At 43.3% G+C, this 25,851-nt stretch overlaps 1 protein-coding gene across 7 annotated transcripts in view; it reads left to right on the forward strand.

Annotated features, from left to right (window-relative positions):
• NRXN3 (neurexin 3) overlaps window positions 1-25,851 on the forward strand; it is a gene marked incomplete at both ends in the record, with an annotated part of 923,636 nt that overhangs the window by 562,353 nt on the left and 335,432 nt on the right. For 2 of the 7 annotated variants that reach the window (XM_082282839.1, XM_082282840.1), the window contains one exon: window positions 5,499-5,742. The exons of the other annotated variants lie outside the window; for them this stretch is intronic. In XM_082282839.1, coding sequence (XP_082138965.1) covers window positions 5,499-5,742 — 244 coding nt within the window. Of the gene's footprint in view, window positions 1-5,498; window positions 5,743-25,851 lie in introns of those variants that run through there. 7 annotated transcript variants of the gene reach the window in all.

The following is a 25,851-nucleotide window of genomic DNA, read 5'->3' on the forward strand; positions in this document are numbered from 1 at the left end:
GTGCCCACGCTCTTGTTCTTGCTTGTTTCCACCAACATAGGACTCTAGGTGTGTCACAAAAATCTGAACTTTGCAAGATTTTTGGCCCTTAAATTGGATGTTTGACAGAACTGCGTTTGTGTCCCAGTAGTTGCCATTGCTTTTGGCCCAGACTAACTGCTTGTAATCAACTTGCATTTCCCTCCTCACAAATTAACACCAAGGGGCAGATTTCCCTTCACTGATGTCAATCTACTGGCTCTGTTAAGTTTATTCACCCTGACACAAATGAGAACAAAACTAGGCTCTAAAGTTTCTATATTAGTTGCTTTCGGCAATCTGTGGTCCCTTGGAGCTGAGCAGAAAAGAGAATACCTGCCCTATGTTACAGGTAACATGTAAGGCATATGCCTCAACTTTTGTAGGTAACTGGACTTACTGGTTGTTAAAGGAAAGCACAGAAGCCCTGAGAAAAGGTTGCTTTCTGCCCCCTCTTCCCCCCCACTCCAGATACAGAATAAAACTGAGAACTACAGAGACTGCAGCAACTTGGTTATATACAAAAAAAAGTACTGCACACAAGAAAAAGTACTGCATAACAGCAGCTGTGTGTGTAGTTTTCAGCCCTGCTCAGGAGCAACCCTCCCCTTTCGCTCTGGATGAGCAAACACTGATAATTCTTTGGTGCTGCTGGGTCCTGCCTCCTGAGGCTGCCTGCAGAGAGACAGTGATGACAAGGACGGTGGGGCACCAGGGACTAGTCTCAGAGCAGTTAATTCTGCCAGCAGTGCTGAGGAACTTTGCAGATTTTTGGTCACTGCTGTCATCAGCAGAATTTGAAGTAGCTTGCTAAAGACAAAGGTGTCTAAATGCCAGTCCTAAGCTCTCTACAGCATGCAATTCCCTCTGATTTATTTTATTTTATTTAAAACATTATTTTAACATCATAAGTGAAACCTGTTTTCACCCCTTCTTGTTTTTGGAAAAGTACATTAAAAAAATAATGGAACTGTTTTGAACCTTGAGAGAAACAGTTCTGTCTAGGAGAAGCTTCTGGGTGACAGGCTGTTCTAGCTGACCTTATTCTCTTAACCTTATTATATAGCAAAGCACTGACTAACGCTCTACTTGTTAGCTTCTACGGGGTGGAGGCAAAGCTGTCCTCTCTCTGGAAGGCACCCTGTATTGATAAATGCTAATTGAGTTTCCCCATTGGATCCAGTTTGAGAGATCAGTGATTTTACAACAGCACTGATTTTTCAGTTCTGAGTGCAGCAAAGTAATTAACAGCTAAGATTGAATAGGAAACATAGAGAAAGTTGCACTTGCTCTGTCAAATACGATGGAGTACAAACTTTTCCTGGTCTTGAAGATGACTCTTTCTGGGTCTCTTTCTGGGATTCTCAAACTCAGAAACAATTGCTTTACTATTTCTCATTTTTGCAGAATATAGTGGCACTCTGCTCTTTCAGTAAATGAAACAGCTATGTAGGAAATACGACTACTTTTCTCATATCTGTAGGGATCAACATATCATAGAAACCATTATCCTTTAAGGTATCCATCTTGGTTCTGAAGACACAAGAGCATTTAGAAAGACTCTGTGTTTACCCAGATTAATTAAACTAATATGAATACAACAAAGCCAGCTACTTTTGAAGTAAATCTGGTGGAAATGTTGAAATGTCACTTCTGAGTACAAACTTGCCCTTGCCACCCAAGAGGAAAACTGCAATTGAAATCTGCCCTCTTCCTGAAGTGGTGCTGCTAAATAAATGAGTCACCTGTAAACTACAGGGCAGTAAATACATCCACTGACACCTAATAAAGCAAGGCAGAGTGAAGTTCCAGTACTTTATGGCGTCACCAGGATCCTATGATGTATTTATAGCTAGCTTCACATGCTTTCCTTTTTTTCATTACTTATCTTTATGGCATACTCCTAGAGTTTGGTTTTCTTGGTCCATCTCATTTTTCCCTAAGGCAAGGCAGTTTGCAGCAAAGGAAGGTTGGTAGACAAAATGTAGAGCAAATCCCCATCAGAGGGGCAATACACAGCCACTCTATTTCTCCTGTTCATGGACTGCCCAGGCATTTTCTATCTCTGGCCAGGGCAGTCTGAAGTGATGCTCACCTTTGTACGTCCTACTAGCACCTAAGCTGGTAGCTCTGCATGCGGGGAAGGATCGGTGGCAGATTGAATGAGGAAAAGGATCAGTGATTTGTTTTGGAGCTTGGTAATTTATTGTCCATTGAGGGCTCTGCCTCCCACAGCAACCCAAGAGGTAAGTGGCCAGCATGAACAGGAGCTTGAGTATGGAGAACAGGATGTGGCCCGTTGGACTGTTAAAGGGAAATTAAAAGCTGAAGGATGCTACCAGAGTTTAGTCAATGAAACAACCTCTTATGTGTTCTTCTCTTTCAGTAACAGGGCAAATAGTTGCAGGAGAGGGGTGAGGAGTGTATCCATGCAGTTCCCCTGCTCTTATCTCTAGAATTGCACTTTCTAAAACATACTTATTTTCCACACAAATTAATGAATTTTCCACCACTCCCTCCTGGAAAAGCAGCATTGAGTCCTCAATGTTTAAACCTGTAGGACCTGTAGCCCCTTTGACTGATCCTGTAATGTGTGATATGTTCTGTCCTTTTTGTAATGCTTCAGCCAGAGAAAACAGGAAGTAAAATTATGGGAGGCAGATCTTTGTTGCACTGCTTATAACTATCTGGGTCTGGAACTCATTCAAATTTCCTTTATTTTACAAATCAGCTACTCAGTGATGTGTATTTAATACACGTCCTTCCCATCTTCCCCTAAATCAGGTTCCCTACAGCTTAACTGCACAGTAAATTTTTCAGAGTACTTTGTCTGTGGACTGTGTGAAAATTAGGACTTCTGTGATGAGGGATTCAAGGGTGCTGACTCATGGGGTCAGCAGCCCTCCAAAGGTGTTATGCCAGTTTATATTCCCCCCTTCCCCCAAGTAGTTAGGAGCAGGGAGCTTCTTCACAGGATCCTTCTGGGCAGCAACTTCAGTTTCCCCAACAAAACTCACGGCCAGGAAAAGTTGTCTTGCAGAGATAAAACTGCTCTGTGCCCTCTGTATGGTACCACAAACTTGCCATCCAGGAGGGATCTGCACTACAGGTTACTCAGTCCTGTCTCCACCTGTGTGCCCCTTTGTGAGGAAAGCTGACATTCACACTTTAAGGCTCTTAAATGGCCACCAAATCATCAAGTTAGTTTATACTAACAGCATGTACTGCTTGAGATGGAGAAGCTCAGTGTCTGTTCAGTTCCCACGTATATCAGTCACTCACTGGCTGAACGTGACTGAGCCTCTGTTTCCTTATCTACAGAATGGCAAAGTAATACCTAAAGGTGTTGAATGGCTTCATTAATAAAAGACTTTAAAGCACTCTGAGATTCTTAGGTGGCAGATGTCAGATAAATGTGAAGATAACATTCTTGCTTTTCACAATCATTGATTAAACCCTGCAAAACACCAAAGCATTTCTGACTGCTTTAGCCCCTAATTTAGATCACTTATACTGTAAGTTACTAGAAAATAAATTACAAGCATATCAGGCTCAACTAAAAGTATTAGGCGTGCAACTCAGGTTGATCATTACAAGTTAGTGACATGTTGTACCAAATTGAGATCAATGACTGAAAACACTGCACCTCAGTGTTAGGGAAAGACTCGAGTCAAACAGCAGGTTTCAGAAGCGCATGTGTGCACGCCTACAAACATGCTTCTAGTTGGGAAAACAGGAAAACTTACAGTCATAAACAATTTATTTGTTTGTATGAATAAATGAAGAGGAGGGAGGCAGTGCAGTGCAAGGTGAGTCTTGGCGGTGGCTGGCTCCTTTTCCAAAGCTCCTTATTGACTCCCTGAGTGATCCTGTGTAAGTCACTTCACTGCTGGTGCTTGCCTTCCCCAGCGTGGCTGGGGATTTTTGCCATGCAAATTGATAGTAAATTACTAGATAATGCTACTGCATTTCTTTATTAATTTATGGGCTGCAAGCTGGCTGCATTCCTCACTCTTCGAGGATTAAGTGCGGATACACCTGTTTGGACTAAGCCTATCGTTGCAGAAGCTTTAAAAAAAAAAAAAAAAATCTGTAAGAGCCATGGGGAGTTTTCAAGAGCGAGGTTACCCCTGGTTCTCTCTTTGCTCCTGAGCAGCTGCGGCCGCAGGACGAGCCCCAGGACAGGGCGGCACGGGGGGACGGCGTTACCTCAGCGCATCCATCCCCGTGCCGCGGCCGAGGGCTCCCCGCGCCGGCCGCCCCCGAGGCACAGTGGGACGGCGGCACGGGAGGAGGTCCCGTCCCCGCACGGACGGGGTGGGCGCGTTTCGCCAGGGGCTGCTTGGGGCAGGCAGAGGCCGTGGGCGCGGCTGGGCAGCGGTGGCTGCCGGGCGGCGGCTGCCTGGCTCCGGTTCCGGGTGCGGCCGGCTCCGGGAGCCGGGTGTTCCCCGCTGCCGGCGGCACCGGCCCGGGGGCCGCGGGGCCGGGGGCGCGCGGGACCGCACGAGCGCATGAATGGCGGGGGCGGAGCCGCGCGCGGCCCCGCCTCCCCCCGGAGCCAGCCAGTCCCTCTGCGCAGCGCTGCCGCCGCCCCCATTGGCTCGCCGGCGCCGGGACATTTGCATGCGGCTCTCCCATTGGCGGAGCCGCTCCCCCGGCCGCCCCGGCTGCGCTTCACCTGCGCCGCCGAGTTGCCCGCACTTGGCGCCGGCCGCCCGCACCCGCCCCCGGCTTCGCTCGCTCCGCGCCCGGACCGCGCCGCCCGCCCGGCTGCTCCAACGCGCCCGCCCGCCCGGGAGGACCTGGCGATGCACTCGACGGCTGCGCAGGGTTAATCGGCTTGAGCCCTCGGTCGCCTGGATTCGGTGGAAGGAGGATAACAACCTAGCTCGCTCTGTGTGTGTGTGTGCGCGTGTGCCTGTTCTAGCAGTTCTGCATTGCAACACTTGCTAGTGGAGAAGCAAGAGAAACCCCCCGGGATTGGGATAAAACAAAACAAAAAAAAAGAATCAAAAATTTACCTGGAGTCTCTGGCTTATTTCTTCTTTTTCGTTTTCAATAGTCCCTCTCAGCAAAGTGAGAGACAGGGATCGCAGGCAGGGAAAAGTCCTCAAGGACCCCGTGATCCTGGAGGAACCTGAACAGGACCTTCGCGCGGACATGTGCGGCGTTCCTGCGCGCTCCTGGAGGTTCGGTACGGCCGCGGGGTTCCTGCCACAGTAGATCCAGTCCTGGGAATCGGCGCGTCTTATTCGTCTCTGTGTGGTTACTAACCTTCCCCCATCCCTCCCCTTCCCTGCTAGCACTCGCTCTCTCGCACACACACTGCCTCTTTTCCTCTTGAGCACACACGCACACCCCTAGAGCCTCGGAAGCGACTCTCCTTTCTGCTAGCATGGGTCCCCTGGCATCATGAACGTTATTCTCTCTCCCTGGCTGGAATTCAGACTGCCCGTCTGTAGGTGTCCTGTGCCTTGACCATGCACCTGAGAATAGACCCCAGCATTTGCCCGGGACGCCGCCCCGCCTGGACCCTGTGGATGTGCTCCCTCTTTTGGGGATGTATCGTCAGCTCTGTTTGGAGTTCCTCTAACGTGGCTTCTTCTGCCTCCTCTTCCTCGTCTGTTTCTCAGGCTCAGTATGAGCATCACTTCCACGGCAGCAAGCACCACTCTGTGCCTATCTCTATCTACCGCTCCCCTGTCTCCCTCCGAGGAGGACACGGTGGGTTCCCACTCTTGTTTCTTTCTAACCTTTTTGCAGAGCAGTTGGAGCAGCAGAGGGGGAGCAGGGACGATGGCTGTGTCTCCGCGGGAGGGGGGGTCCTCCCAGGCCCTCATTTCTGCCGTTCGCTCCCTTCCCCATTAACCCTCCACTTCTCCCCTGCGCCCTCCCCGAGCAGTGCCTGGGGCTGAGGACGCGCCGCTTCCAGAGCCAACTTCCCCGGCCGGTGGTCCAGCAGGACGGAGGGTGGGGGCCGGCGGGGCCGGGGCGGGCTCGGGTCGCTCTGTGTCAGACGGCAGCGCCGAACAGCTCGGGACGGCGGAAGGGCATCTGCTCCAGTCCCGCTGGGGTCCTGCGACGGGGAATAACTAACTCCCTGGCTTGTAGCGGCTGACATGGTCACTGCAGCAGCGTATCTTCCCTGCCGGCCACCCTCGTTTTTCCGGTCGCCCAGCTGCGGGAGGGCCAGCCGGGGGCTCGGGGAATTGCCGCCGCCGCTCCTCCCCTGCCTGCGTGTTCGCAGCCTTCCTGGGTGAGGATAGCAAGGGGCGTACAAAGGAAAAGGCGAGGTCTCATTCCTGCTCCTGGTTTCTTGCTTGGTACCTGATACTGTCTTCCTGGGAAACCCTGGGGCAGGAAATAATAGGGAGTAGGTTTTCACTCTGGCAGGCTGGGAGAACGGTAAGAGGGTGTCTGAGAGATGCCAAGAGAGAGTGAGAAGACCAGCATCCTGCTTCTGAAATGCTGAGCAATGCTCAGCAGCTGGACCTACACAGCCTCTTGCCCAGCTCTCCCAAGTCTCCCCTCCTTGACAGGAGTTGGCCCAGGCCTGGCTGACATGGGGGCTCTCCCTCATCTCCACTTTCTCCTGTCTTCTGTCCAGTGTCCCTTAGCTTCTGCCTTCAGTCATATTAGCTGGGAGAGGCAGGCAGGCAGGCCAGGGCCTGGCCCTTTCCCTCCAGGGCTTCAGGTCAGGGTCAGGTCTGGCCTTCCATGATAGAAGTACTCAGTTACAGAATCACATCTGTGCAGGGCCAGAGGAAGAAGAACTGGTATCAGAAATGAGGCATAGGAACACTGAAGAAGAGCTAAGGGGAGGAAGAGCCCTGGCACAACTGGTTGAAATGTCGCATGACATGGCTGCAGCAGGACTATGAGGATGTGCTGGCAGGGCTGTCAGGGTTACAGGGATATTGAAACCTGGAGTGCCCCGGGTGAGTGCTCAGACGACTAGCAGAGCAGTCTGAAGAGTTCAAATGGCACAGTGATGAATGGACCTCCACTGAAATCTCTAGGTACATTGGCAGAATTGTAGAAGAAGCTTGGTATTGCAGGTATGAGCCGAGGCGCATTGGAAAGGGCTCAGGAACGAAGCCAGGAGGCAGATGCTGCAGGTCACAGCTGAGCACCAGCAGAGCTGGGCTGTGCTAGCAGGAGGTGCTCTGGCAGAGCTGCTGGAGGGCACTGGAAGAGGGTGACAGGGAGTTCTGCAAGGTAGGTCGTCGATGCTCTGGCAGTGCGGGAGGGGGAGCCCAGGGCACTGCAGAATAGCACCATACTGCAGAGGCGAGGACTCAGGACTGAAGTGGCACTGAGTGCAATAGGTTGAGGGGGAGGTGTTCAGTCATTTCTGCAGACACAAGTGGCACTATCCTTCGAGCCTATTAGATTCCCACTTCTGCTCCAAAGTTCACATCCATCCTGAAATGCAAGAGAAACATTCAGGCCCCACATGGGAAGGGAACCAATGCCGTGCCAGACATCAAGACCATCTGTTAAGCACCACCCATGTGAAACTCAGTTATGGGTTATTAATCACTAGCAGCAGGAGCCCTGTTATTTGCAGCAATGCTTGAGGACCATGTGAGAGTCCCTGTTGTGCTAAAGTGAGAAATATGAGGGATCAGTCAGTCCCTGCCCCAAAGGGCTTTCAACAGCCCAGCTTCTGTAGCTTAGTTCTCCTGTGATGAAAGGGGATAGCGAAGTCTGGCTTGTAGGTCACTTTTGAGGAGAGGAGAGAAGGATGTCACAAAATGTGATAGCAGTTGGCTTTGCTGTAAAAGGCAGGCAGTAGTCTGTGGGAGAGTCTACAGTCTATTTCCTGGTCAAGAAATTATAGTTCTTTTCTCCTTGATGGCTTTTCCATTTGCCTTGAAAGTCAAGCAAAGCTTCATTTAAGAGCCAGGAGCAAAAGCTGTTATCAACTTCAATGAGAAAGAGGCATTTTTTTGGTGTCCTCATTGCAGAAAGGAACCAAGAGAAATAGAGAGCTCAGGGAGCTCAGACTAGTGCATAAGTCAGTGTGAGTTGTTTGGTTTCTTTGTGGGGTTTTTTGCGGTTTTTTTGGGTTTTTTGTTTGGTTGGGTTTTTTTTCTTTCCTCATTATGCCTCGTAGCAAAGCCATCATGAAAACCCCCTTTGGCCATATAAGGGGGGTGAGTGGGATGGACAGAGAGAGAGATTGTGCCAGAGAGGAAGAGGAGACCACAAAGACAGCTGGTCTTGGAAACACGCATGGTTTATTTTTGTGTGTTCTTTCACTGTTGCACAACAGAGGCCCTTGGAACTTGGATCCATAACAGCATTGAGGAGTCAGATCCCAAGGAGGCTATGCACTCTCTGTGTTTCCTGGGATTTTGATGCTTTGTTTTTCTTAGAGGGAAATAAGAAATTCATTCTGATTTCTGCTCTGCTTGGTGGCTACATTAATACTGGTTTTGGAATGAATCAGATCAGGATCATGGCCACCCTGATGTGTTGTCTTCCAGTCTCACAGTGCTGACCACTGGGACTCAGTCTTATATTAAACATATTTTCCTTTTTTCTTCTACATCCCAGTGGATTTCAATCTGTTTGAAGAAGCAAATTAATATCTAGCATAGAGGAAAAATAAATGTCTCACAAACAGTGAACAATTTTTTGGAGTTTGTATCTAGTGCTCCTTTAAAATCATTGGAAAACCTTCTTGTGGCTTATCTTGAGCAGGACCGGACCCAGATCTGGCAGTCGCTACTGTGCTGGTGTTATGAGAGTTAATTCTGAAATCTCTGAGCTGGTGATTTCCGGTAGTTGGGCTGCAACCTGCAAGTGCAAAATTTGGCACACCTCATCTTCTCGAGGAGAAAGTCTTTCTAACAGGTTCACCTCCTTGTCAGCAGGGGAGTGAGCCTGGCCAGGCAGGGGACTTCAGCAAGTTAGAACAAATCTTTTTTCCATGTGAGGACATTCCTAGACTAGCAGAATCTTTATCCCTGAATAATAGGAAGGGAAAGCCATGATTCCTTTTTGTTTCACTAGGAGCTTGTGAAACAGAGGGAGGAACAAAGTTGGGACTGTGTTTATTGAAAGTTCCCATGTGCTGAATCCTCCTGTCTCCCCTGAGCTATTTTGCACCGTGCTGGGTCAGCTGCTTTACCAGAGCCTGCAGCAGTGACTTCACGGCCCCTCTTTCCACATCCTCATTTCCTCAGCTGATGAATAATACGTGCCTCTGGTTGACAGATAAAACGAAGAGATTTGTGCATGTTTTGTCTTAGTGATGAATTAATTAATTTGCTTTCTCTTTTTCTCCTCCAGCTGTTTGTTCTCTCTCTGTGCTTAATGGCTGTGGAGCAGGGGTGCACAGAGGCGATGTGTGATGCCTTGTGCAGATTGTCCCTGCCTGCAGGGACTGCACTGCAGCTATGGGAGCAGTGGTTGGCACGGGTAGTTTCTCTTCATTTTCACTTTGTGGGGCCTAGGCTAGCCCAGGCTGTTGTACAAGTCACAGGAAAAAGTGTAGGTCTGTTGTGAGGACTGGTATTGAGCAATCACCAGATCTTGTAGGTATAACTCTCAGGCCTGAATCAATTCTTAGAAGTTCTGTTATTTTTATGAAGCATTTCCTTCTGTTATATCTTTTTTAAAATCAGCAAATGAGAGCAAATGCTTGGACAAATCAAGAGAGTGCTTCCATGAAATAGGCAGGTATTGTGCAAACCAGTGTCAAAGGCTACCACACACAGCTCTAGCAGTTTACCCTTTTTAAAATGCATATGTCCTTGCTGCTCCTCCAGTGTGACTTACTCCTCATCTCAAGATTCTATGTTCCTGCAATCCTGCCTTTTCTTTGTGATAGGAAACGAATTCCCCATCCTTGGCACTGCCCATTCCCCAGTACAAAGCAGGACCTTTCCTGTTTCCTCCATCACCAGGAGATTACTTTGAGCAAAGGTTGGTAGCTTTAACAAAATGGGAAAAAATTGCTCTGTACAGAGCAGTCAGTGATCCAGTAAAATGAACTTCACTCAGATCTGAAATTAAGGTTGCAATTAAGTTCCGCAAAGGTGAAAAGCTAGAAGTCTGTCTACTTTCTGTGGCATGCTTTTATTCTCCTATCAACAATGCCTAATTTTTTGGCAAAGACTAGTGCTGCTGTATGCCTGAATGTTTACATTCCCTTCCTCAGAGATATTAACAATGATTAATTATTTTTAAAGGATGGTGAAATCTGCTTAAATTATCTCAAGCTGTCTCTTCAGAAATTGAAGCATCCATACTCACTCCCTTATAGTTTTAAGTGATCATAATTGGGCTTTTCCCTCCCTGTGCTGACTCTGTAGCTCTTCTGAGAAAGCACAGTTTTCAGTAGTTGAACACAGAAAAAATCGGGTATGTACAAAGACTGTTTCCTCAAAATGAGGTTGCTATTTGACTTATCCTTTGCATGCTTTTACATGAGACAATTTCTGGTCAGGTGCTTTCACTTCTTACTCTGTGCACTATATTAACTGTTCCCAACTTGGAATACTTTGCATTGATCTCCAAAACTGATGTTAAAGTCTGTTCACCTGGTACTTGTTCTTAGGAGTTCCCGATGGTCTTATGAGATCTGGACGTGAGAAACTTAATGTTATTGTTGAACCCTGTCAGTCTTTTTTGATACGTGTCTCTGTGCTCTTTGAAACATTGCTCAGACTGATGCTGCTAAAGGTATAGTTTCTTCAGATATTTTTAAAAGGGCCCTCCTCTGAAAGCTACTTTGTGCTTGCTCAGTATCTCATAGCACATTTTGCAAAAGTGGGAATGCTAGTCCTAGTCAGAATTAGATCAGGGCTTTCTTCCTCCTTGTATTTCCTTTGCAATTTATACTAGAGAGAGGTTGCTTTTCTGTTTTTCTGTTTTATTTCTGCTTTTGGGTAATACAGCCCTGACTTTTCAAGCAACTGCCACATTCTGCTGCAGAGGTGACTACATTTCAAAGACAGGTGAAGGATCCTGCTGTATGCCTTGTATAGGCACTGAAGTTGTAAAGAATATTGGGTTTAGTGACATCAGCTATGTAGTCAGAATACTGCAGAATTAGAATTTTACCTTTTATAATATTTCTACATTTTAAAATATGATTTTATCTTAATAATTCTTGTTTCTCTTGTTGTTTTCTTGTTCTTTCCCTTCTTTTGCCATGGCATGACCATATATGTTTGAACAATGTTATGACAGCCACTGGGTTATGATATACTGTGCTGTTGGGAGCTCCAAATTCCTTACACATCTCACTAGAAGGAGGAAAATGCACCTAGGTCATGTAGTGTGGCAATACTGACAAGAACAGAATAGTCTCCAGCTGGTGGTGGGGAAGTTCCATGATTTGTCGTACAGAAGGTAACCAAATAAAGATCTGGAACTTCTAAGTGCAAGGAATATAAGTTTTGTCTAGGAAGTACAAAGGATGACCATTCTATTTTTTTCCTTTTCCATGTGCTGTGCTTTAAGAAGACCAGCTCTCTGTGTGGTTGCCCGGGATGACGGTCCTGTGCTGGTTGGCTGCCTTGTTTTCTTTTTTGGTTTTTTGTGTGGTTTGGTTTCGTGGGGGTTTTTTTTGTTTGGTTGGTTTGGGTTTTTTTTGCACTTGCTGTCCTGGTGGGCTTTGATAACTATGAAAGGTCATTTGTACTAGCAAAAAAAAAAAAAGATTGTTTTCATGTCTTCTGTGTAACCTCTGTACACAAGATGACATGCAGTTGACCAATGGCTCTGCTTTGTTCTGTGACCTTGACAAGACATTACTTTACTTTCTGACATGTTTTCCTCATCTGTGAAATGAAGAGAAAACCATTTTTTTGCCTAGGTGAGGTGAGCAGTTCTGGTGCATCCGTGTGCTTTGAGATCCATGGCGGGGAGCCATAGAAATGAATGAAACCCCAGTAGTCCTCTTGGGCTTTAGGTGTCAGAGAACCTTAAAAGGGCAGCCTGCTTGTATCTTTTCTTGAAGGACAAGCAAGACACCTTCAATTCTGAACATAGATCCTAGTCGTGTTTTCCCTTATGGCTTTAAAGCCTGCACAGGCTCTAGTGCCAAATCCCAGCACTGGTGTTTCTGAAGGAGCAGGAGAGCATTTTGGCAGAGTGCTGGGTGTGCTGAACTCCAGGCAGCCACTGGAGCTAGGGACCTGTGATTCACCATTGCTCTCTCACCACTCTTGCATATTGCTTTTCTTGGATTCTTTGTGTGTGTGTTGTTTTTGCACGTTAAAACAACTACTTATATCCCCGAGTGACTTTCCCCCAAACTATGAATTTAAAGTACTTCCGAAACTGTCTTTTAGAATTTGAATATAATTATATGCTTTGGGTGTAAATTGTGGGTTTTGCTACGTAAGAAACTAATGGAAATGATCTGCCTGTTCCTGTAGTTTACAGATTATACGCTTTATATCTGGGGATGTATATTTAGGCTGCTTTTCTGTATGGTGTATTAAGATGAAAATGAAGTTAGTGTGAGCTATAGTGGTTGTGAAGCATGAATAGTGGGGCTGATAAAGGACATTACTAAATTGATCCAGTGCTAAGGTTTACTTTATCGTCTCTTAGTTTTGCATCTTTCATCTTTTTGCATTCTTGATGATGGAGGGCAGAAGAGGGGGAGGTATTTTACAGTCTATAGAGGGTCTTGTGTCTGCAGAAGATCAAGGGACAGGGTGAATGAATCAGAAAGATGTAAAAATATTGCTAAAAAAAGACCCTTTGCTTATTCTGTGAATACCACATAGTAAAGAATGAGGGAAGATTTTGTTTTCCAGAGGGCTCAGGAAGAGAGTACCATAAGTTTAGTCAGCAGTCCAGGCTCCATTTAGTAACTTCAGAATGAATCCGTTTCCATGCTATCCTTGGAACTTGATTTTGAATTTAGAATAAATTCAGCATATTAATCAGGTCAAATTATTGGAAAACTATTAATCCACATTAAGAAGATCAAATCATTGGAAGGGAAGGGGAAGTTTGATTTCTTTTTCCAAAAGTTTGATCTTTAGCTTTGTACTCCATGACAAGAACTGATTTTCTGGACGTATTTGGTGAACACTTTGTTTTCTTTCTCATCTGCTGCATTAGCTGGTGAGGGTTTTCATGGCTTCCTGTAATGGCTGGATCCTGCATTTACAGCAGCCTCCTGTTCCTGCTCCAGCTGGTTTGCTTAATAATCCCAGCCAGTGGAATGTCCTCCACTGCTGGTGAAGACTTCAACTACGAGCATGAGGAAAAAGCAGCAGAGTATGGAAATTCCCCAAGTAGCATTGGGAAGGCAACTACAGGGTGGTTAAGGGAGAGAACACGTAATAGATACAATATACCTGAAACTGTTGAAGAATTCAAATGTTTCTGAAGAAGAGAATTAAAAAAAAAAAAAGGAGAAAAAAAAATAACTACATGATTAATTTTGTTTGGTTGTTACATTGACTGGACTACATGTAGAAAATGGGTTCTGCCAAGGTCTCTACTTGGCTTCTACTCCAAAAGTATTCTCACTGTCTGATTTAACACTTAGGAATCCCTGTATTTTTTGGATTAAAGCCTTCATCTTTTGTAACTTCCCTGAGTTACGGTGATCATCTGAGAGTTTCACTCCAAAGACTCTTGGAGCTAGAAGTTATATAGGCATGTTTACTGAGTTACAAGCACTGTGGATCTTTTAGTATCTGGTGAGATGAAAGTGGAAACAGTAGGTAGAAAACCTGACATTTTTCTCTTTCCTTTATTTGTTCTTGATTTACTTGTCTAATGGTAGCTCATCTCAGCTTTTCTTATATTCTGAATATGCTACTGATAATTATGATGTTCTGTGCTTTCACAGGAGAGTTTGTCATTCACCGGTGTTCACCGAGTACAGTGTTTAGGAATGCTGGTGGCCTGGATAGGACCTAGTGTAGTCCTAAGTTTATGTGGCCTACATCTAGTCATGTGCTTGTGTAACATCTCTGTAGGATTGCAGGAGGACCCCTGCTCCCCCAATGTCGTCTTTTCTTTGTAGTTTAGTAATGAATGCCAAAGCTATTCTAAGTTTCCCTGATCTTGCTCCCCTGTCTGCAGTCCAGCATATTTCTGTCAGAGTAAGTTTGGAAGATACTGATGGCTTTGAATGCCTTTTCACTTTTTATTATCTCACCATGGAGCCTGCTCTCCTTCCTGTCCCCTCATGCATTCAGAGGCAGTTCATTAGAGGCAAGGAAAAGACAAAGAAATTAATTTTCCTTGAGAAATATATTCAGCACCTTACAGAGGCTTGAAGAAAAGAAGCAGAGCAGAGAATTCTTACTAACTTCTTTTGAAACATTTTTTTTCCATGGAGAATCTAGAGACAAAAAGTGTCTGTGCCCTACAAACATCCATTTACCTGGTAACTTACTTTTCTGACATGAGGCACTGTGAACATGCCAGGATTGCAGTAGTCTGGGACAGAATAAGGTGATGTGGGTGCCTTTTCTTCAGAATTGATGTGCATTTGCTTAGTATAAAAAGAATGTATCTTGTAACCAAATATCAAGGTAACAAATTCTGCTCAGATGGCAGGGTGGCAAATTCTGCCAGTGGTATATGTCAAAGCTTATTTCAGTTCAGGTAATTGTTATTCCAGACAGGTTATTTTCTACTTAACAAGCCATATACTCGGCTACTTTTCCTGGCCCAGTCATTAGGAAATATACACTGGCAAAATGAGCAGCCTCCCCTACTGGTCTAATTAATACTTGATGACTGTTTGAAAAACGGTCAAAACCTGAGCCCTTTGTGCATTCCTTGATGAGAAATTTTGCCACTGATGTCAGTGAAGCCATATTCCAGTTGTTAATGAGCAGTGCTGAAGTGGTTTTTCCTCAGCAGCAGCATGGAACAGAACTGAGGACAAGAACCTGCCCCAAACATTTTCCCTAGCTCTGCTCCTGGCTTACCTTGATATACTGGATAGTGCATCCTACATTGCCAGGTGATTCAGTTTGTCTATGCTGTAGTGCAAAAATATGATGATTTTTTAAAATCCTGTTAGATCCTGACATAACACATATGAAAGGAAAAGAACAGTATTGTTACTTTTCTTTCCCAACATTCTGGAAAGGTATTTTCAAACTTCAGCCAGAATATTTGGTCCTTGGAATTTAAGGAACTTTACAGTAGTATGGCTCCTGGTACTTTCTTTGGAAGAAGTCCTGGGAATTCATCCCTGTAATGTCCTGAGAAGGATGGGTGCCTTTTTAGGAAGCCAGTTCTGCAAAGAAATACTGATTCTCAACCTAAGAATACATGGGAAATGCCTGGGCTGTGTGGTTAAATGCAGTGTTTTGTTTCAGTCCTTTCTTTGTGAGAGCAGTTTCTGCTGCTGGTGATGGTTTCCTTCACTGCTTCAAGGAGCATTATGGACATACATTTCTCTTCACTGGTTTTAGAAATCTGAGGGGACTTTTTAGAACAGTGACCCAAAGAGCTGACTGTATCACCCCAGCCTCTACTTCCATTGCCCCTGTTTGCTGTCTTCTGCTTCTGCCACAAGTTAGATTTTGTCTGCAACTGTTCAGTCAATTCATTTTACCAAAAACTGTGAACAAAATCACTGAGGTGATTTTAGCAATCAAGGGAAAGCGGAGAGGAGGGAGAAAAGAGGAGGAAGGTGGAAATTAAGATGAAGTGTAAATTCATTCCCATGCTTTCTTTCCCTTTGATCAGAAGTAAAGGAGGGAAGCATTAGAAGAGCCATTGAAGACCCAAGTAGTTTAAAGACCCAAGCAGTTCTCAAGAAAAGACACAGGCAATTTGAAGGTAGAGGAAAAAATACACTAAAGAAACAGGACAGGAAGGAGCAGTATTAGAGCTCACCAATGGGGCTGCCCGATTGGCTCCTCTTCATCTGAGCTGAGGAGTTTCAAGTGCTCTGCAGAAGGCTGTGGAATATGCATCTTGTCCTCCAGAGCCCCATGTTGCTGATGTTTAATGTACAGTGGTCTTTTAGCCACACACTTTTTTGATCTTGGATCTAGACTTCAGAGTATTCCATATGTTTTGTATGTCCAGTTACTGTGATGATTGGATCACCCATTTAGCTTTCTTTTTTATTTTTTTTTTTAACCATGTGTTTTTGGAAGTCTTATTGTCAATATCTGGAACAAGACATGAATAAATTTAGCTTATTACCTATCAGTCTAAAGACTCAAGGCACATTTTTTATGGAGGGAGAAGGGGTGGATTCTGCTGCTTTTCGGCAAGGGGAGAGCTGTGCAGTGCTTTATTTGTGTTGCTAAGAAGGTCACTAGGACAGGCCCAGGTAAAGGCAGGGCTGCATGGCAGTCAGCAGCAGTGCCTCAGGGTGTGTGCTTGCCCTGTCTGTGCTCCTCTGTTACACAACAAGAGACTAAGAGGAGCAGTTTGTTCAAATGCAGTGTCTGAATAGTGGGCATTCTTGCCAGGGCACCCCTCTGTGTGTACATAGGGATATATGTGTAGTATTTCTCCTTGGGGAAACTCTCTTCTCTTCCGAAGCAGTGTCTGGTTTTTACATATCTGCTGAGGTTTAGGATGCTTAATTCGTGTCCATAGGGAAGCTGAGTTCAGATTCAGGAAAGGGCTAGGGGCTGTGTGTGAGACTATTTCCCTCTAAATACTATGTAAAGACAAAGCAGTCATGTCTGCAGGTGCTCTTTCTTTTATCCCATTTCACTGCCTGGGCAACCATTCTACAGCAACCCTTTTCTATAACCTTTTTGGATTCCTGGATTCAAGGGCACCTTCTAGAGAGCATGATTCAGTCCCTGGCCTTCATGTAGCTGAATTTGACTATGCTTACAGAAGGCCTAGTTAGTCAAGAAGTTTAAAATACGGCAACAAAGTCCCTGATATATTATAATAATGGAATGGCACCATTTTATAGAACTAATGATTTCTAATTATTTCTAAAGTAAATTATTTATAGCTATAATAAGTATTAAAAATAATTTATTATTCTTACCTATATGATCCTCAAACAAAAAAGTATGCAATAGGTGACTCTTGTAAAAGACAAGATTTCTGTTTTCTTTGCTGTTTTACATCACCCTTGGTTTGCATGTCTTTGCCTGAATCACAGAAAAACAGAGCAGTCATTCCAAAAGAATTTGTGGTAAAGTTTTAGGATCCTGCCATGCAAACCTGGGCTCTATAAGTTCATGGACAACACTTTACGATTAGAAAATCATTTGGAGTCTTTATAGTCTACAGTCTTGTAGGCTACAGTCTTACAGTAGCAAAGATTCAGGAACTAAAAAAGATTTTTGGTTCAAATTACGGTTGAGTCATGGTCTCTGTCAGTAATCTCTGAGGACAAGGCTTGGAAAATGTGTGAGTGAATGTAGAAATGCACTGATAAAGAAATCCTGCTTTGGAGTTGAGCTAAGCAAGGGACTAAACTGTCCCAGAATGCTGAGCTGCAGCTCACAGTACAATCAATGATATGTCAGCACCAATTTTGGTTAGATGTTGATACACAATTTGAAGAGACGTATTCAACCTGAAGGAAGAAATTAATCACAGAAGATTATAAGAATTTCCATACACACTGGTCCATCTGGTCTGGTATTCTCTCTTGACTGTGGCCAGTGCCAGATGCCACAGATGGACTCAAATAACCTCTTTGATATGCTTAATTGTATATCCCATGGGAGGGTTGTATTTTTTTTCCTTGACCTCACAAATGGTGATCACCTTATGCTGTAAAGAACTGAGAAGGAGACTCACTGCAGTTTTATCGTCGTTATAATAATTTTATATGCCATTCTGTATTAGTAAGTCTTTTTCTTTTACTGACTGTTTGTTTAGCTATTTTTAAATTGCTATCTCAAAGCATTTTATGCAGCTTCTTAGACCATTACAGCACTGATAGAAGGCAAGCAACCAGTTTTTGTATTTCTTATTCTAAGATGAGAAAATAGGACATGGAGAGGCAAAGCAGTTTGCTGAGTCAGAAACTGTTGCCACATTTAAACAGCCCGAGTTCTGCTGAAATCCCAGCGTTTACTGCTTTCTGTCACTTCAGTCCAGGTTATCAGGGTGCTTAATTGGAAGCACCCAACAGGCTTGGAGGTTAATAGAATTTAGGTTATCTGAATGTGTCTGTGCACAAAGTCAAAGCTGACAGTACAACCTGGCACTAGTGGCATCTGGTCCAGTACACTTTTCATGTTGCTCTTGCCTGGTGGCATGGTTGTGTTTCTGTCTAGGATTTCTTTGCTGAAATATATGCACAGGCAAGGGAGGCACATAAATAATTAGTTTGACACTACCAGGAAGCATTGACCATCATGATTAATGTCTATGTACTTTGAGTCTAATATGTCTAAAATGCTTACTTTTTTGTCTTAAAAAATTATGGTTTGTGGGTAGATTGTTGGTACAGTGCTTGTCCATATCTTCCTGAAATATTTGGCTTGCTGCACATGAATTACAGCATCGGACCTCTTTTTCTCCCTAAAAGGAACCCACATCATGGACTTCTGAGGACTAGAAGTATGATGTGTGTGTGTGTGAGAGAGACTACACGTTGCTTTTCAGAAAAGCTGATTTTGTTTGCATTTTTGTCTAGTAATAAAACCTCAGCCATGTTAAATGCTGCCAGAAATGTTTTCTCTTCTGCCTCCAAACTGTGACATTAAGCCTGTTGTGTCCAGAGTCAAACAGCAGCTGCCATGTACTTACAGTGTTTCAGTTACAGTCCATGGTGCATAGAAATAAGTCTTTTCTATTCAGGGTTTCCATCTAAAATAATGTAAATCTTCCAGAGAGCAGCTTTCACATAAGAGTATCCCGCAGGGAAAGAGGCAGAGCAGTCTAAGCAAGGGCTATAGAAACAACAACTTGTGTATGGGTCATGGTTTGACCCTGCCTTCTGCTGTCACTCTAGGCAAATCAGAGCTTCACCTCTGCATGTTCTAAACTCCCAGGTGATAATGGGGAGTTGAAATACTTGCATATTTCTTAATCTTGGGAGACATAACCAGCCTGATCTTACTTTCACCATTACAAACCAGAAGACATTTGGCATCAAGAAGAGTCTGTAGTGCTGGGCCTGTGCTTTCAGCTGCAGGTCATGTCAGTTCCCTTGCTGTCACAGTCTGTACCTGCCTATCTATAGAAGTAGCTCTGACCTGAGTATCCCAGTTTCAGCCTCGGCTGTACATTGTGCCAACTTCAGATGAAAATCTTTATTGATCTCCTGTATTTGTTTAGCAGTTGGCAGACTCAGCCACAGAAAAGGGACTCCAGAGAACTTACGACCTGGGAAGAAAGGACTTCCATTTGTTGTTGTAACGTATGATGTGAGTAGGGTACAGAGAATGTCCCATCTATTTTAATCAAGATTTTTCATTTTTTTCCATCTCTGATATGGACAAAACTGCAAAAAGCTGAAAATGTTGAGCTGGCTGTTCCAAGGAATTCAGAGAAGATCAGTCCAAGTATCTTCTTTAAACAGTTACTGCTTGAGGGAGATTGGTCACATCTTTTTGTGAAACATCCAAGAACCTGATGCAAAATAACAGTAATACAACCCTTTCTTTGTGCATAAACACACCCACTGTATGCATCTGCTTATGGCTTAACACCATATTCAGGAATTTAAACAGAAAACCATTAAACTTCTACAGCAAAACTAGTATCATTAAAATATGTTCTCCCAAAACTCAATCCTTCCCTACAATGCCTGTACCCTCAGACTACTTCTGCAACACTCTTGCCAAATTCATCCCCAGAAACAAGATTAATTTAATGAAACCAAGCCACAGACTGCCTGGTTTCTGTAGTTGCCATAGTAAAACGTCACTCACAGTAAACGGTCCAGAGCCCTGGATTTAACACATGTATGGTCCAACCTATTAATCAGTGTTGCAAAGGTCCTCATGGAACCAAAGCTGGGGAAAACAGAAAACTGCCATGTACCATGGCAAACTCACACAGACACTCAGTAAATAGAAACATCCAGTTAATGGGGGAGAACATTTTTCACAAATAACCACTCTGACCTATTAGCCCTGATACTCAAGGGAGTCCTTCAAAACAGTTTCAAAGAAAGATCTTAGAAACTAAAATTTGTAACTGCTAAAAATCAAGGGTTGAGGATAGCAATAATGATTTACTGTATGTTGTATTTCATCTTATATCCTGCTGCCTGTGAACTCTTCATATCCTATAGGCAATAATTAGTTCTCCTTCTGTTCAACTGAGGGGGAGAGCCTATTACCATTGCTAATACCACTCCCCATGGATCTACAGGTAGCAGTACTCTTGCCTCAAACTGACTAATTTATTAGATTACAGTGTTAAATTCAGAGTATTGGTATAAACCTGCATGTAGTTTTGAAAGCTGTTGCTACATTTTTAGGTCTGAATAGGGTTTATGTTCCTTACATTTTGAATTTTTTCTTTCTATACTGGTTGGTCTACTAAAGGCAAATCTTGCTCGTTTATAACTATTAATTATCATGAGTATAACAACATAATTACAAAAGTTTCAATCTTTAAACATTTTTAAACTTTTTGAAGTATTTATTTATTGAGCTTTGCAAACAAAACATGTTTTTAATGGAACTTGAAGCCTTGTTATTAAATGCCTAAACTTGTTTAAAACTGAATATAGAGCAGTCCCTAAAAATAGTTTACTTCTGATGAATTACCCTTCAGTGGAAAATTCTCAACCAATGCTAGTCATAAAATGATCTGTACACAAATGCAAACAAAACCTCACATCTATGCCATTAGAACCATTCTGAAAGCCCGGGTTACATGAGCATTAATCCATTTAGAAAGCTCCCAAGATAGTTGCTGTTATTTCTATTGTACTTGATACATTGTAGCTTGAACAGCAGGAGGAATGAGAAAAATTTCTGGACTTCAGCTGTAGGTGACTACTCACTGGAAGTGAGTATTCTAAACCATGCTTCTTTGCACAGTTTTAGGCTTAAAACTGAATGTTTATTGTATTATGACTCTGTGGCTGGGATTTTAATTGAAGACAAATTTTTAAATTGAAATTTCTGCCAGTGAGATTCTGAGAAAAAGCATTCAAAGACTGTGGAGCAGTGTCATACATCAGTTAAAAGGTCATTATATTATTTTAACTACCACTGTGTAATAACCCAGTGCTGTAGATTTTTCCAAACCCAGCTGTAGTTGTGGGCTTGTTTAAGAGTCATTAATTCTGTTATGAAAAGATTCCATAGTGAACTTCTGCACTACTTCTGCATCAAGAAATTTTGGTCTGCAACCTGCTACTGGAGCAAGCCTGAACTGGGGCTCAATCCCACCACCACTGCAAGGTACTCATATTTTTTTGGTGTTTAAAGCTAAATAAATTTTAAGCCCAAACAAGTCACTGTTTTGGCAATAGGTTTTTTAGGATAAACAATCCTGTACATTCATGTAATGCATTACAATAACTTGTTCAGACACATATAATGCAGTCACATTTGCATAAATGAATACTCCTTGCATGTCTCTACTCTAATTATCGATTTGCCTGCCTAAGCTAGATGTTTTAAAATTTGTTTCTCAGTGGCAGTTATCAAACAGAATATATAATTTTGATGAGATCACAGATGTGTGGGACAACATTCAGTCTTCAGTTTGCAAGATTTCAATGTCTTTCTTATCAAACTGTTTCTTGCTAACATCACTGATACATATTGTTTGTGAATCCAAAGGAATGCAGGGTCTGAGAACCTTTTTCTGTATCTTGCATGTTCTGGTTTTATAATCCTCGCCAATGCTGCAGTTTCCTCTTATGTGTCAGAATTGTGATAATGACACAGCTTTGTAAGGGGTTTTCAGATGGGTAGTAGCTTTTGATTATGTAAAAGTCAGGTACTGTTGTAAGGGGACACACAGAAAACCTTATGTATGTTTGCAACTACATACTACGTTTAGAGTCCTTGATTTTGACCTTAATTTACCTGTCCTAAAATAATGTATACCAGAAGCATAATCCTTTTCATTGTGTGGTTATCAGACTAGGTATTTGGTGATATTTTTAAAGGGCAGATTCATTAACACCATGATCTTATCCAGTTCCTCACTTAATCTATATTGAGCTGCCTAGATGTTATTCATATTCCCCTACCACCAGCAAGTCAAGGTCTTGGGGAAACAGACTTGATGCATTCTGTTTATCCACTATAGTTCATCATCTAAGATAAGCCAGGGTTGTCTGCAAACTGCAATCTCATCAGGCAGGCTCAGATAACATCTCACTTGACTTTTTTTGCTTATTCCATTAGCACAACTGTCCAGGAGATTTGGGATGCTCAGCTTTACCATGCTGGTGAGAGCAAATGATTAACTGGGGATTGAGATTTAGCCATCATTGGCTCCATTTAACATGACAACCCTTTTAGTTGTTACACTGAACCTCTGTAAGGCTGTGCTTCCAGAGAGCATTTAAACAAGAGGGAGATCTGTGCACCATTACTCTTTAAAAAGAGCTTAATTCATGTCTCTAAAAAGGATTTTCTTTTCTCCCTTCCCATTGTTGTTGCTTTCACATGCAACTATTCACTAGCACTGCCATTTTAGAGGTAAAAGGCAAGTAGGATCCCTAATTCCTATTCATTGGTCTTTCCTCTTACAGCCTAAATAGCTCTAGAGATCCAAGCAGCTACCACTGGTGTGTGCATGTAGCAGCAGTGTTTGTATACATGTGGTCAGGACCACAGCATTCTGTGTCTCTTCTTGCAAAGCACCAGTAAAGCAGTTCATTCAGACTGTCCTTAACCTGTATAGTTCATAATTTTTACATGAAATTGTGGGCAAGTGAGTAGCTAACCCCCTAGAAACACTGCTTGGTAGGTCTGTAGGTAGGATGGTAGATGTGGAAAATTCAGTCTGTGTTGCATTGAAAGGAGATGAATGCTACCCCCATTTCAGTGCTTGTATTTCTTACATTTCAGTGTGGAAAAGAGAGGAGAGAGTGCAGCAAGGATTGAGTTAACTGCCTGCCTTTCTACAGAGCTGGGCTGGAAAATGTTTCTCAACTTACCCTTTCAATTTAGAGGTTTTGATGCTTTTTCTCTTCACAGGGTTCAAAGTAGATTTGGTTTTTATGTTCTAAGGGGGCTTACTACAGTTATAACCATTTTGATAACAGTTCCAATAACATTTTTGATAATAGAATTAGCATATAAAATGTTGTAAAAATGAAAAATGTTGAAAAGTAAAATACCGCCATTTTTAAAACACCACTTTTCAATTTCAGAAGTCTTTAGTTTTAAAACATTAAAGCAACTAATTATCTAAGAAAATCGGCACCAGAACACTGCCAAAGGAAGCAGAGACTGGGGACAAGGAGGGCTAGGATAGTCCTTCACGTCTAACTGTGGTGAACTTCCCTTGCATGGGAAAATTGCTTGTTCTAGAGAAGCATATCTCTAGATGACAGTCAGTAGCATTTACAGGTGTGACAGGAACAAGAAGGCATTGAGTTGATTGAGTTGAATCACCTTGTGTTTATTCCTGACATGTAATATGAAAGTATTTTAGTCCTTTGCCCAGCATGTCTGGTATTAAACTTTCCCAATCCAGCAGAGATCCCCAAAGGCTGTTGAACACAGTCAACTTTGTGTTCAGAAATAACCACATCCATACCAGAGATTTTCAGGGGAGACCAAAACTGGGTTACTTCTGTTGCTGCATGACACAGCTGAGAATTCTCAAAGGTTCTCCAGTCTGCCAGTGCTGGAGAGAGATATGATGCAAATACTGAGTCTAATGGACCTAATTTGGAAAGCTTCACTCTGCAGTGGAGGGCAGTGCATAGGTCCTGCCTATGGTATATGGTTTCTGCTGGGATCCAAAAAGGACACTGCTGCTTCTGTTTTTCATTCCCCGTTCCAGGCTGCAAAGCCTAGCCTTTCAGAGCATGTAAATTGTCTTTTTAACTGGCTCCTGCAGTTAAGAGAGAGAGGGAGCTATACAAAAAGTATAAGGTCCCTTCACATATATATCCAGAACTCTGTTTCTGGGCTGTTATCTATGTTTACATACCATAAGGTTTTTCTTGTCATCTAACAGCCTCTCAGCTGTGGTTTCCTCTCATTCCAATGTTTGGACACTTCTGTTTGTGCAATCCTCTGGATTGAAATACATTTATGAAGGAGAGTTCTGATGTTTCCCCAGGTTAAACAATGTGTTCATGAGCTGGTACAATGTGCACAAGAAGAAGCAAGAACACATACTACATGCTGCGAAATTATGCTTTAAGTTCAGATACAGCAGGAGAGTACTTGGTTTTCATCCGAGGTCTGTTCTGCTGTCTTTAACTGCAATCTTCCAGGTTTGTGTTGATACCAGTAATAGCAGAATGTGGACCAATTACCTTGTAAATAATAAAAAAAAAAACAACAAAAAACATGTAGATAATTGACTTTTGGAAGGCTGCCTAGGCTATTATTTTTATTTCTTTTGCTTGCGCAGGGAACTTTGTGCCTGACACAGAAGTGTGGCAGCAGAGCAAGGCGTATTCTGGGGCAGAAGGTGGGTGGATGGGAGGAGGAGGTTGATCAGCAGGGGCAGATGGGTCCCACAGTGCCTCTCTGAGTCAGCCAGGCTTATTTTAGCAAGCGTGTGTGTGTGTGTGTGTGTGTGTGTGCGTGTGCTCATTAGGGAACTTACACATTCATTAGGCTGAAGATCTGAACAGATGAGGTGAAAGCCCCTTTCCCTTTTCCTTCATTGTTGACTCTGGTGTTAATATTTAAGATACACAGGATAACTTCTCAGTAGGTATCAATATATTGACTCATTCTACTCAGTGACTATAGCAGAGCTATGCCAGCTTATACCCAGTGGGGATCTGATCCCCCCTCTCTGTTTTTTATCTGCTTCAGGTGTCTTAAAAAAAGAGAAAGAGAGAAAGTAACAGATTGCATATGATGTAATTTCTTCCCTGGTTTATCCGGTGTGTCAGTCTTTCCTTGTCAGAATCCAGAAGGGAAGCTGTGACTTGGAAAAATAATGCATTCAGTATATTGTGCTACACCAAAACTCCAAGCAGTTTGTCCCTTGCCCTAAATCTTAATATGAAATCTTATTTTATAACTTGAAAGAGGACAAGTTCCTTGTAGACCCCATATTGCATTTAAGGATGAACTCACAAAGGAGCAGGAGATCTGCAGTTGTTAAAAATCAATATTAATTGTACAAAATCTGTCAAATTCTATGTTTAACTGGATGATGTTTTCTTAGGCCTCTGGTGGAGGACCAAGAAGTTGGTTCAGCATGGTTTTGGGGACTGTGCCACACAGTGGTCATTGACAAGGCAGCGTGACAGGTCTTTCACTCTGGGTAAGAAACATGCTGTTTCAAGGCTTATGCCCAGAAATGAAGATGAGACCTAGGAGGTACAGAAGCACATATTCCCAAAGTGTCCTAGAGCAGATTGTAGTTAATAATGTTGTTGTGGCTGCAGTGGTGTTAGTGTGTAAATGAAGCAACTGGTCTGTAACAGACTAGTTTTTTGACATGAAAAAGATTTTGTGTCTGATACTTTGCCTATTTATTCCAGCTGCATAATTTGTTCTACTAGACTACATCAATTCCCTCTTACAGCAAGGTTTGCTGTCCTTTCACTACAGGGTGTGAAACTGGCTACTGCCATAGACACATACTGCACTATGTGGACCTAGATTTCATCTGGCACTTCCAGCATTTTAGTGCTGAGCTCACTCTTCTTGGGGCAGGTTGTCACTTGTGGAGATATTTGCGGTATAAGACGTGCAACTGGGAATCCTCATCATTCATTGTCACTGATGTTGTCTAGTGCTAATTCTCTTTTCTGGCTATGTCCCAATT

The sequence above is a fragment of the Coloeus monedula genome (genome assembly GCF_965178545.1).
Source record: "Coloeus monedula genome assembly, chromosome: 6".
NCBI classification, from domain to species: Eukaryota; Metazoa; Chordata; class Aves; order Passeriformes; family Corvidae; genus Coloeus; species Coloeus monedula.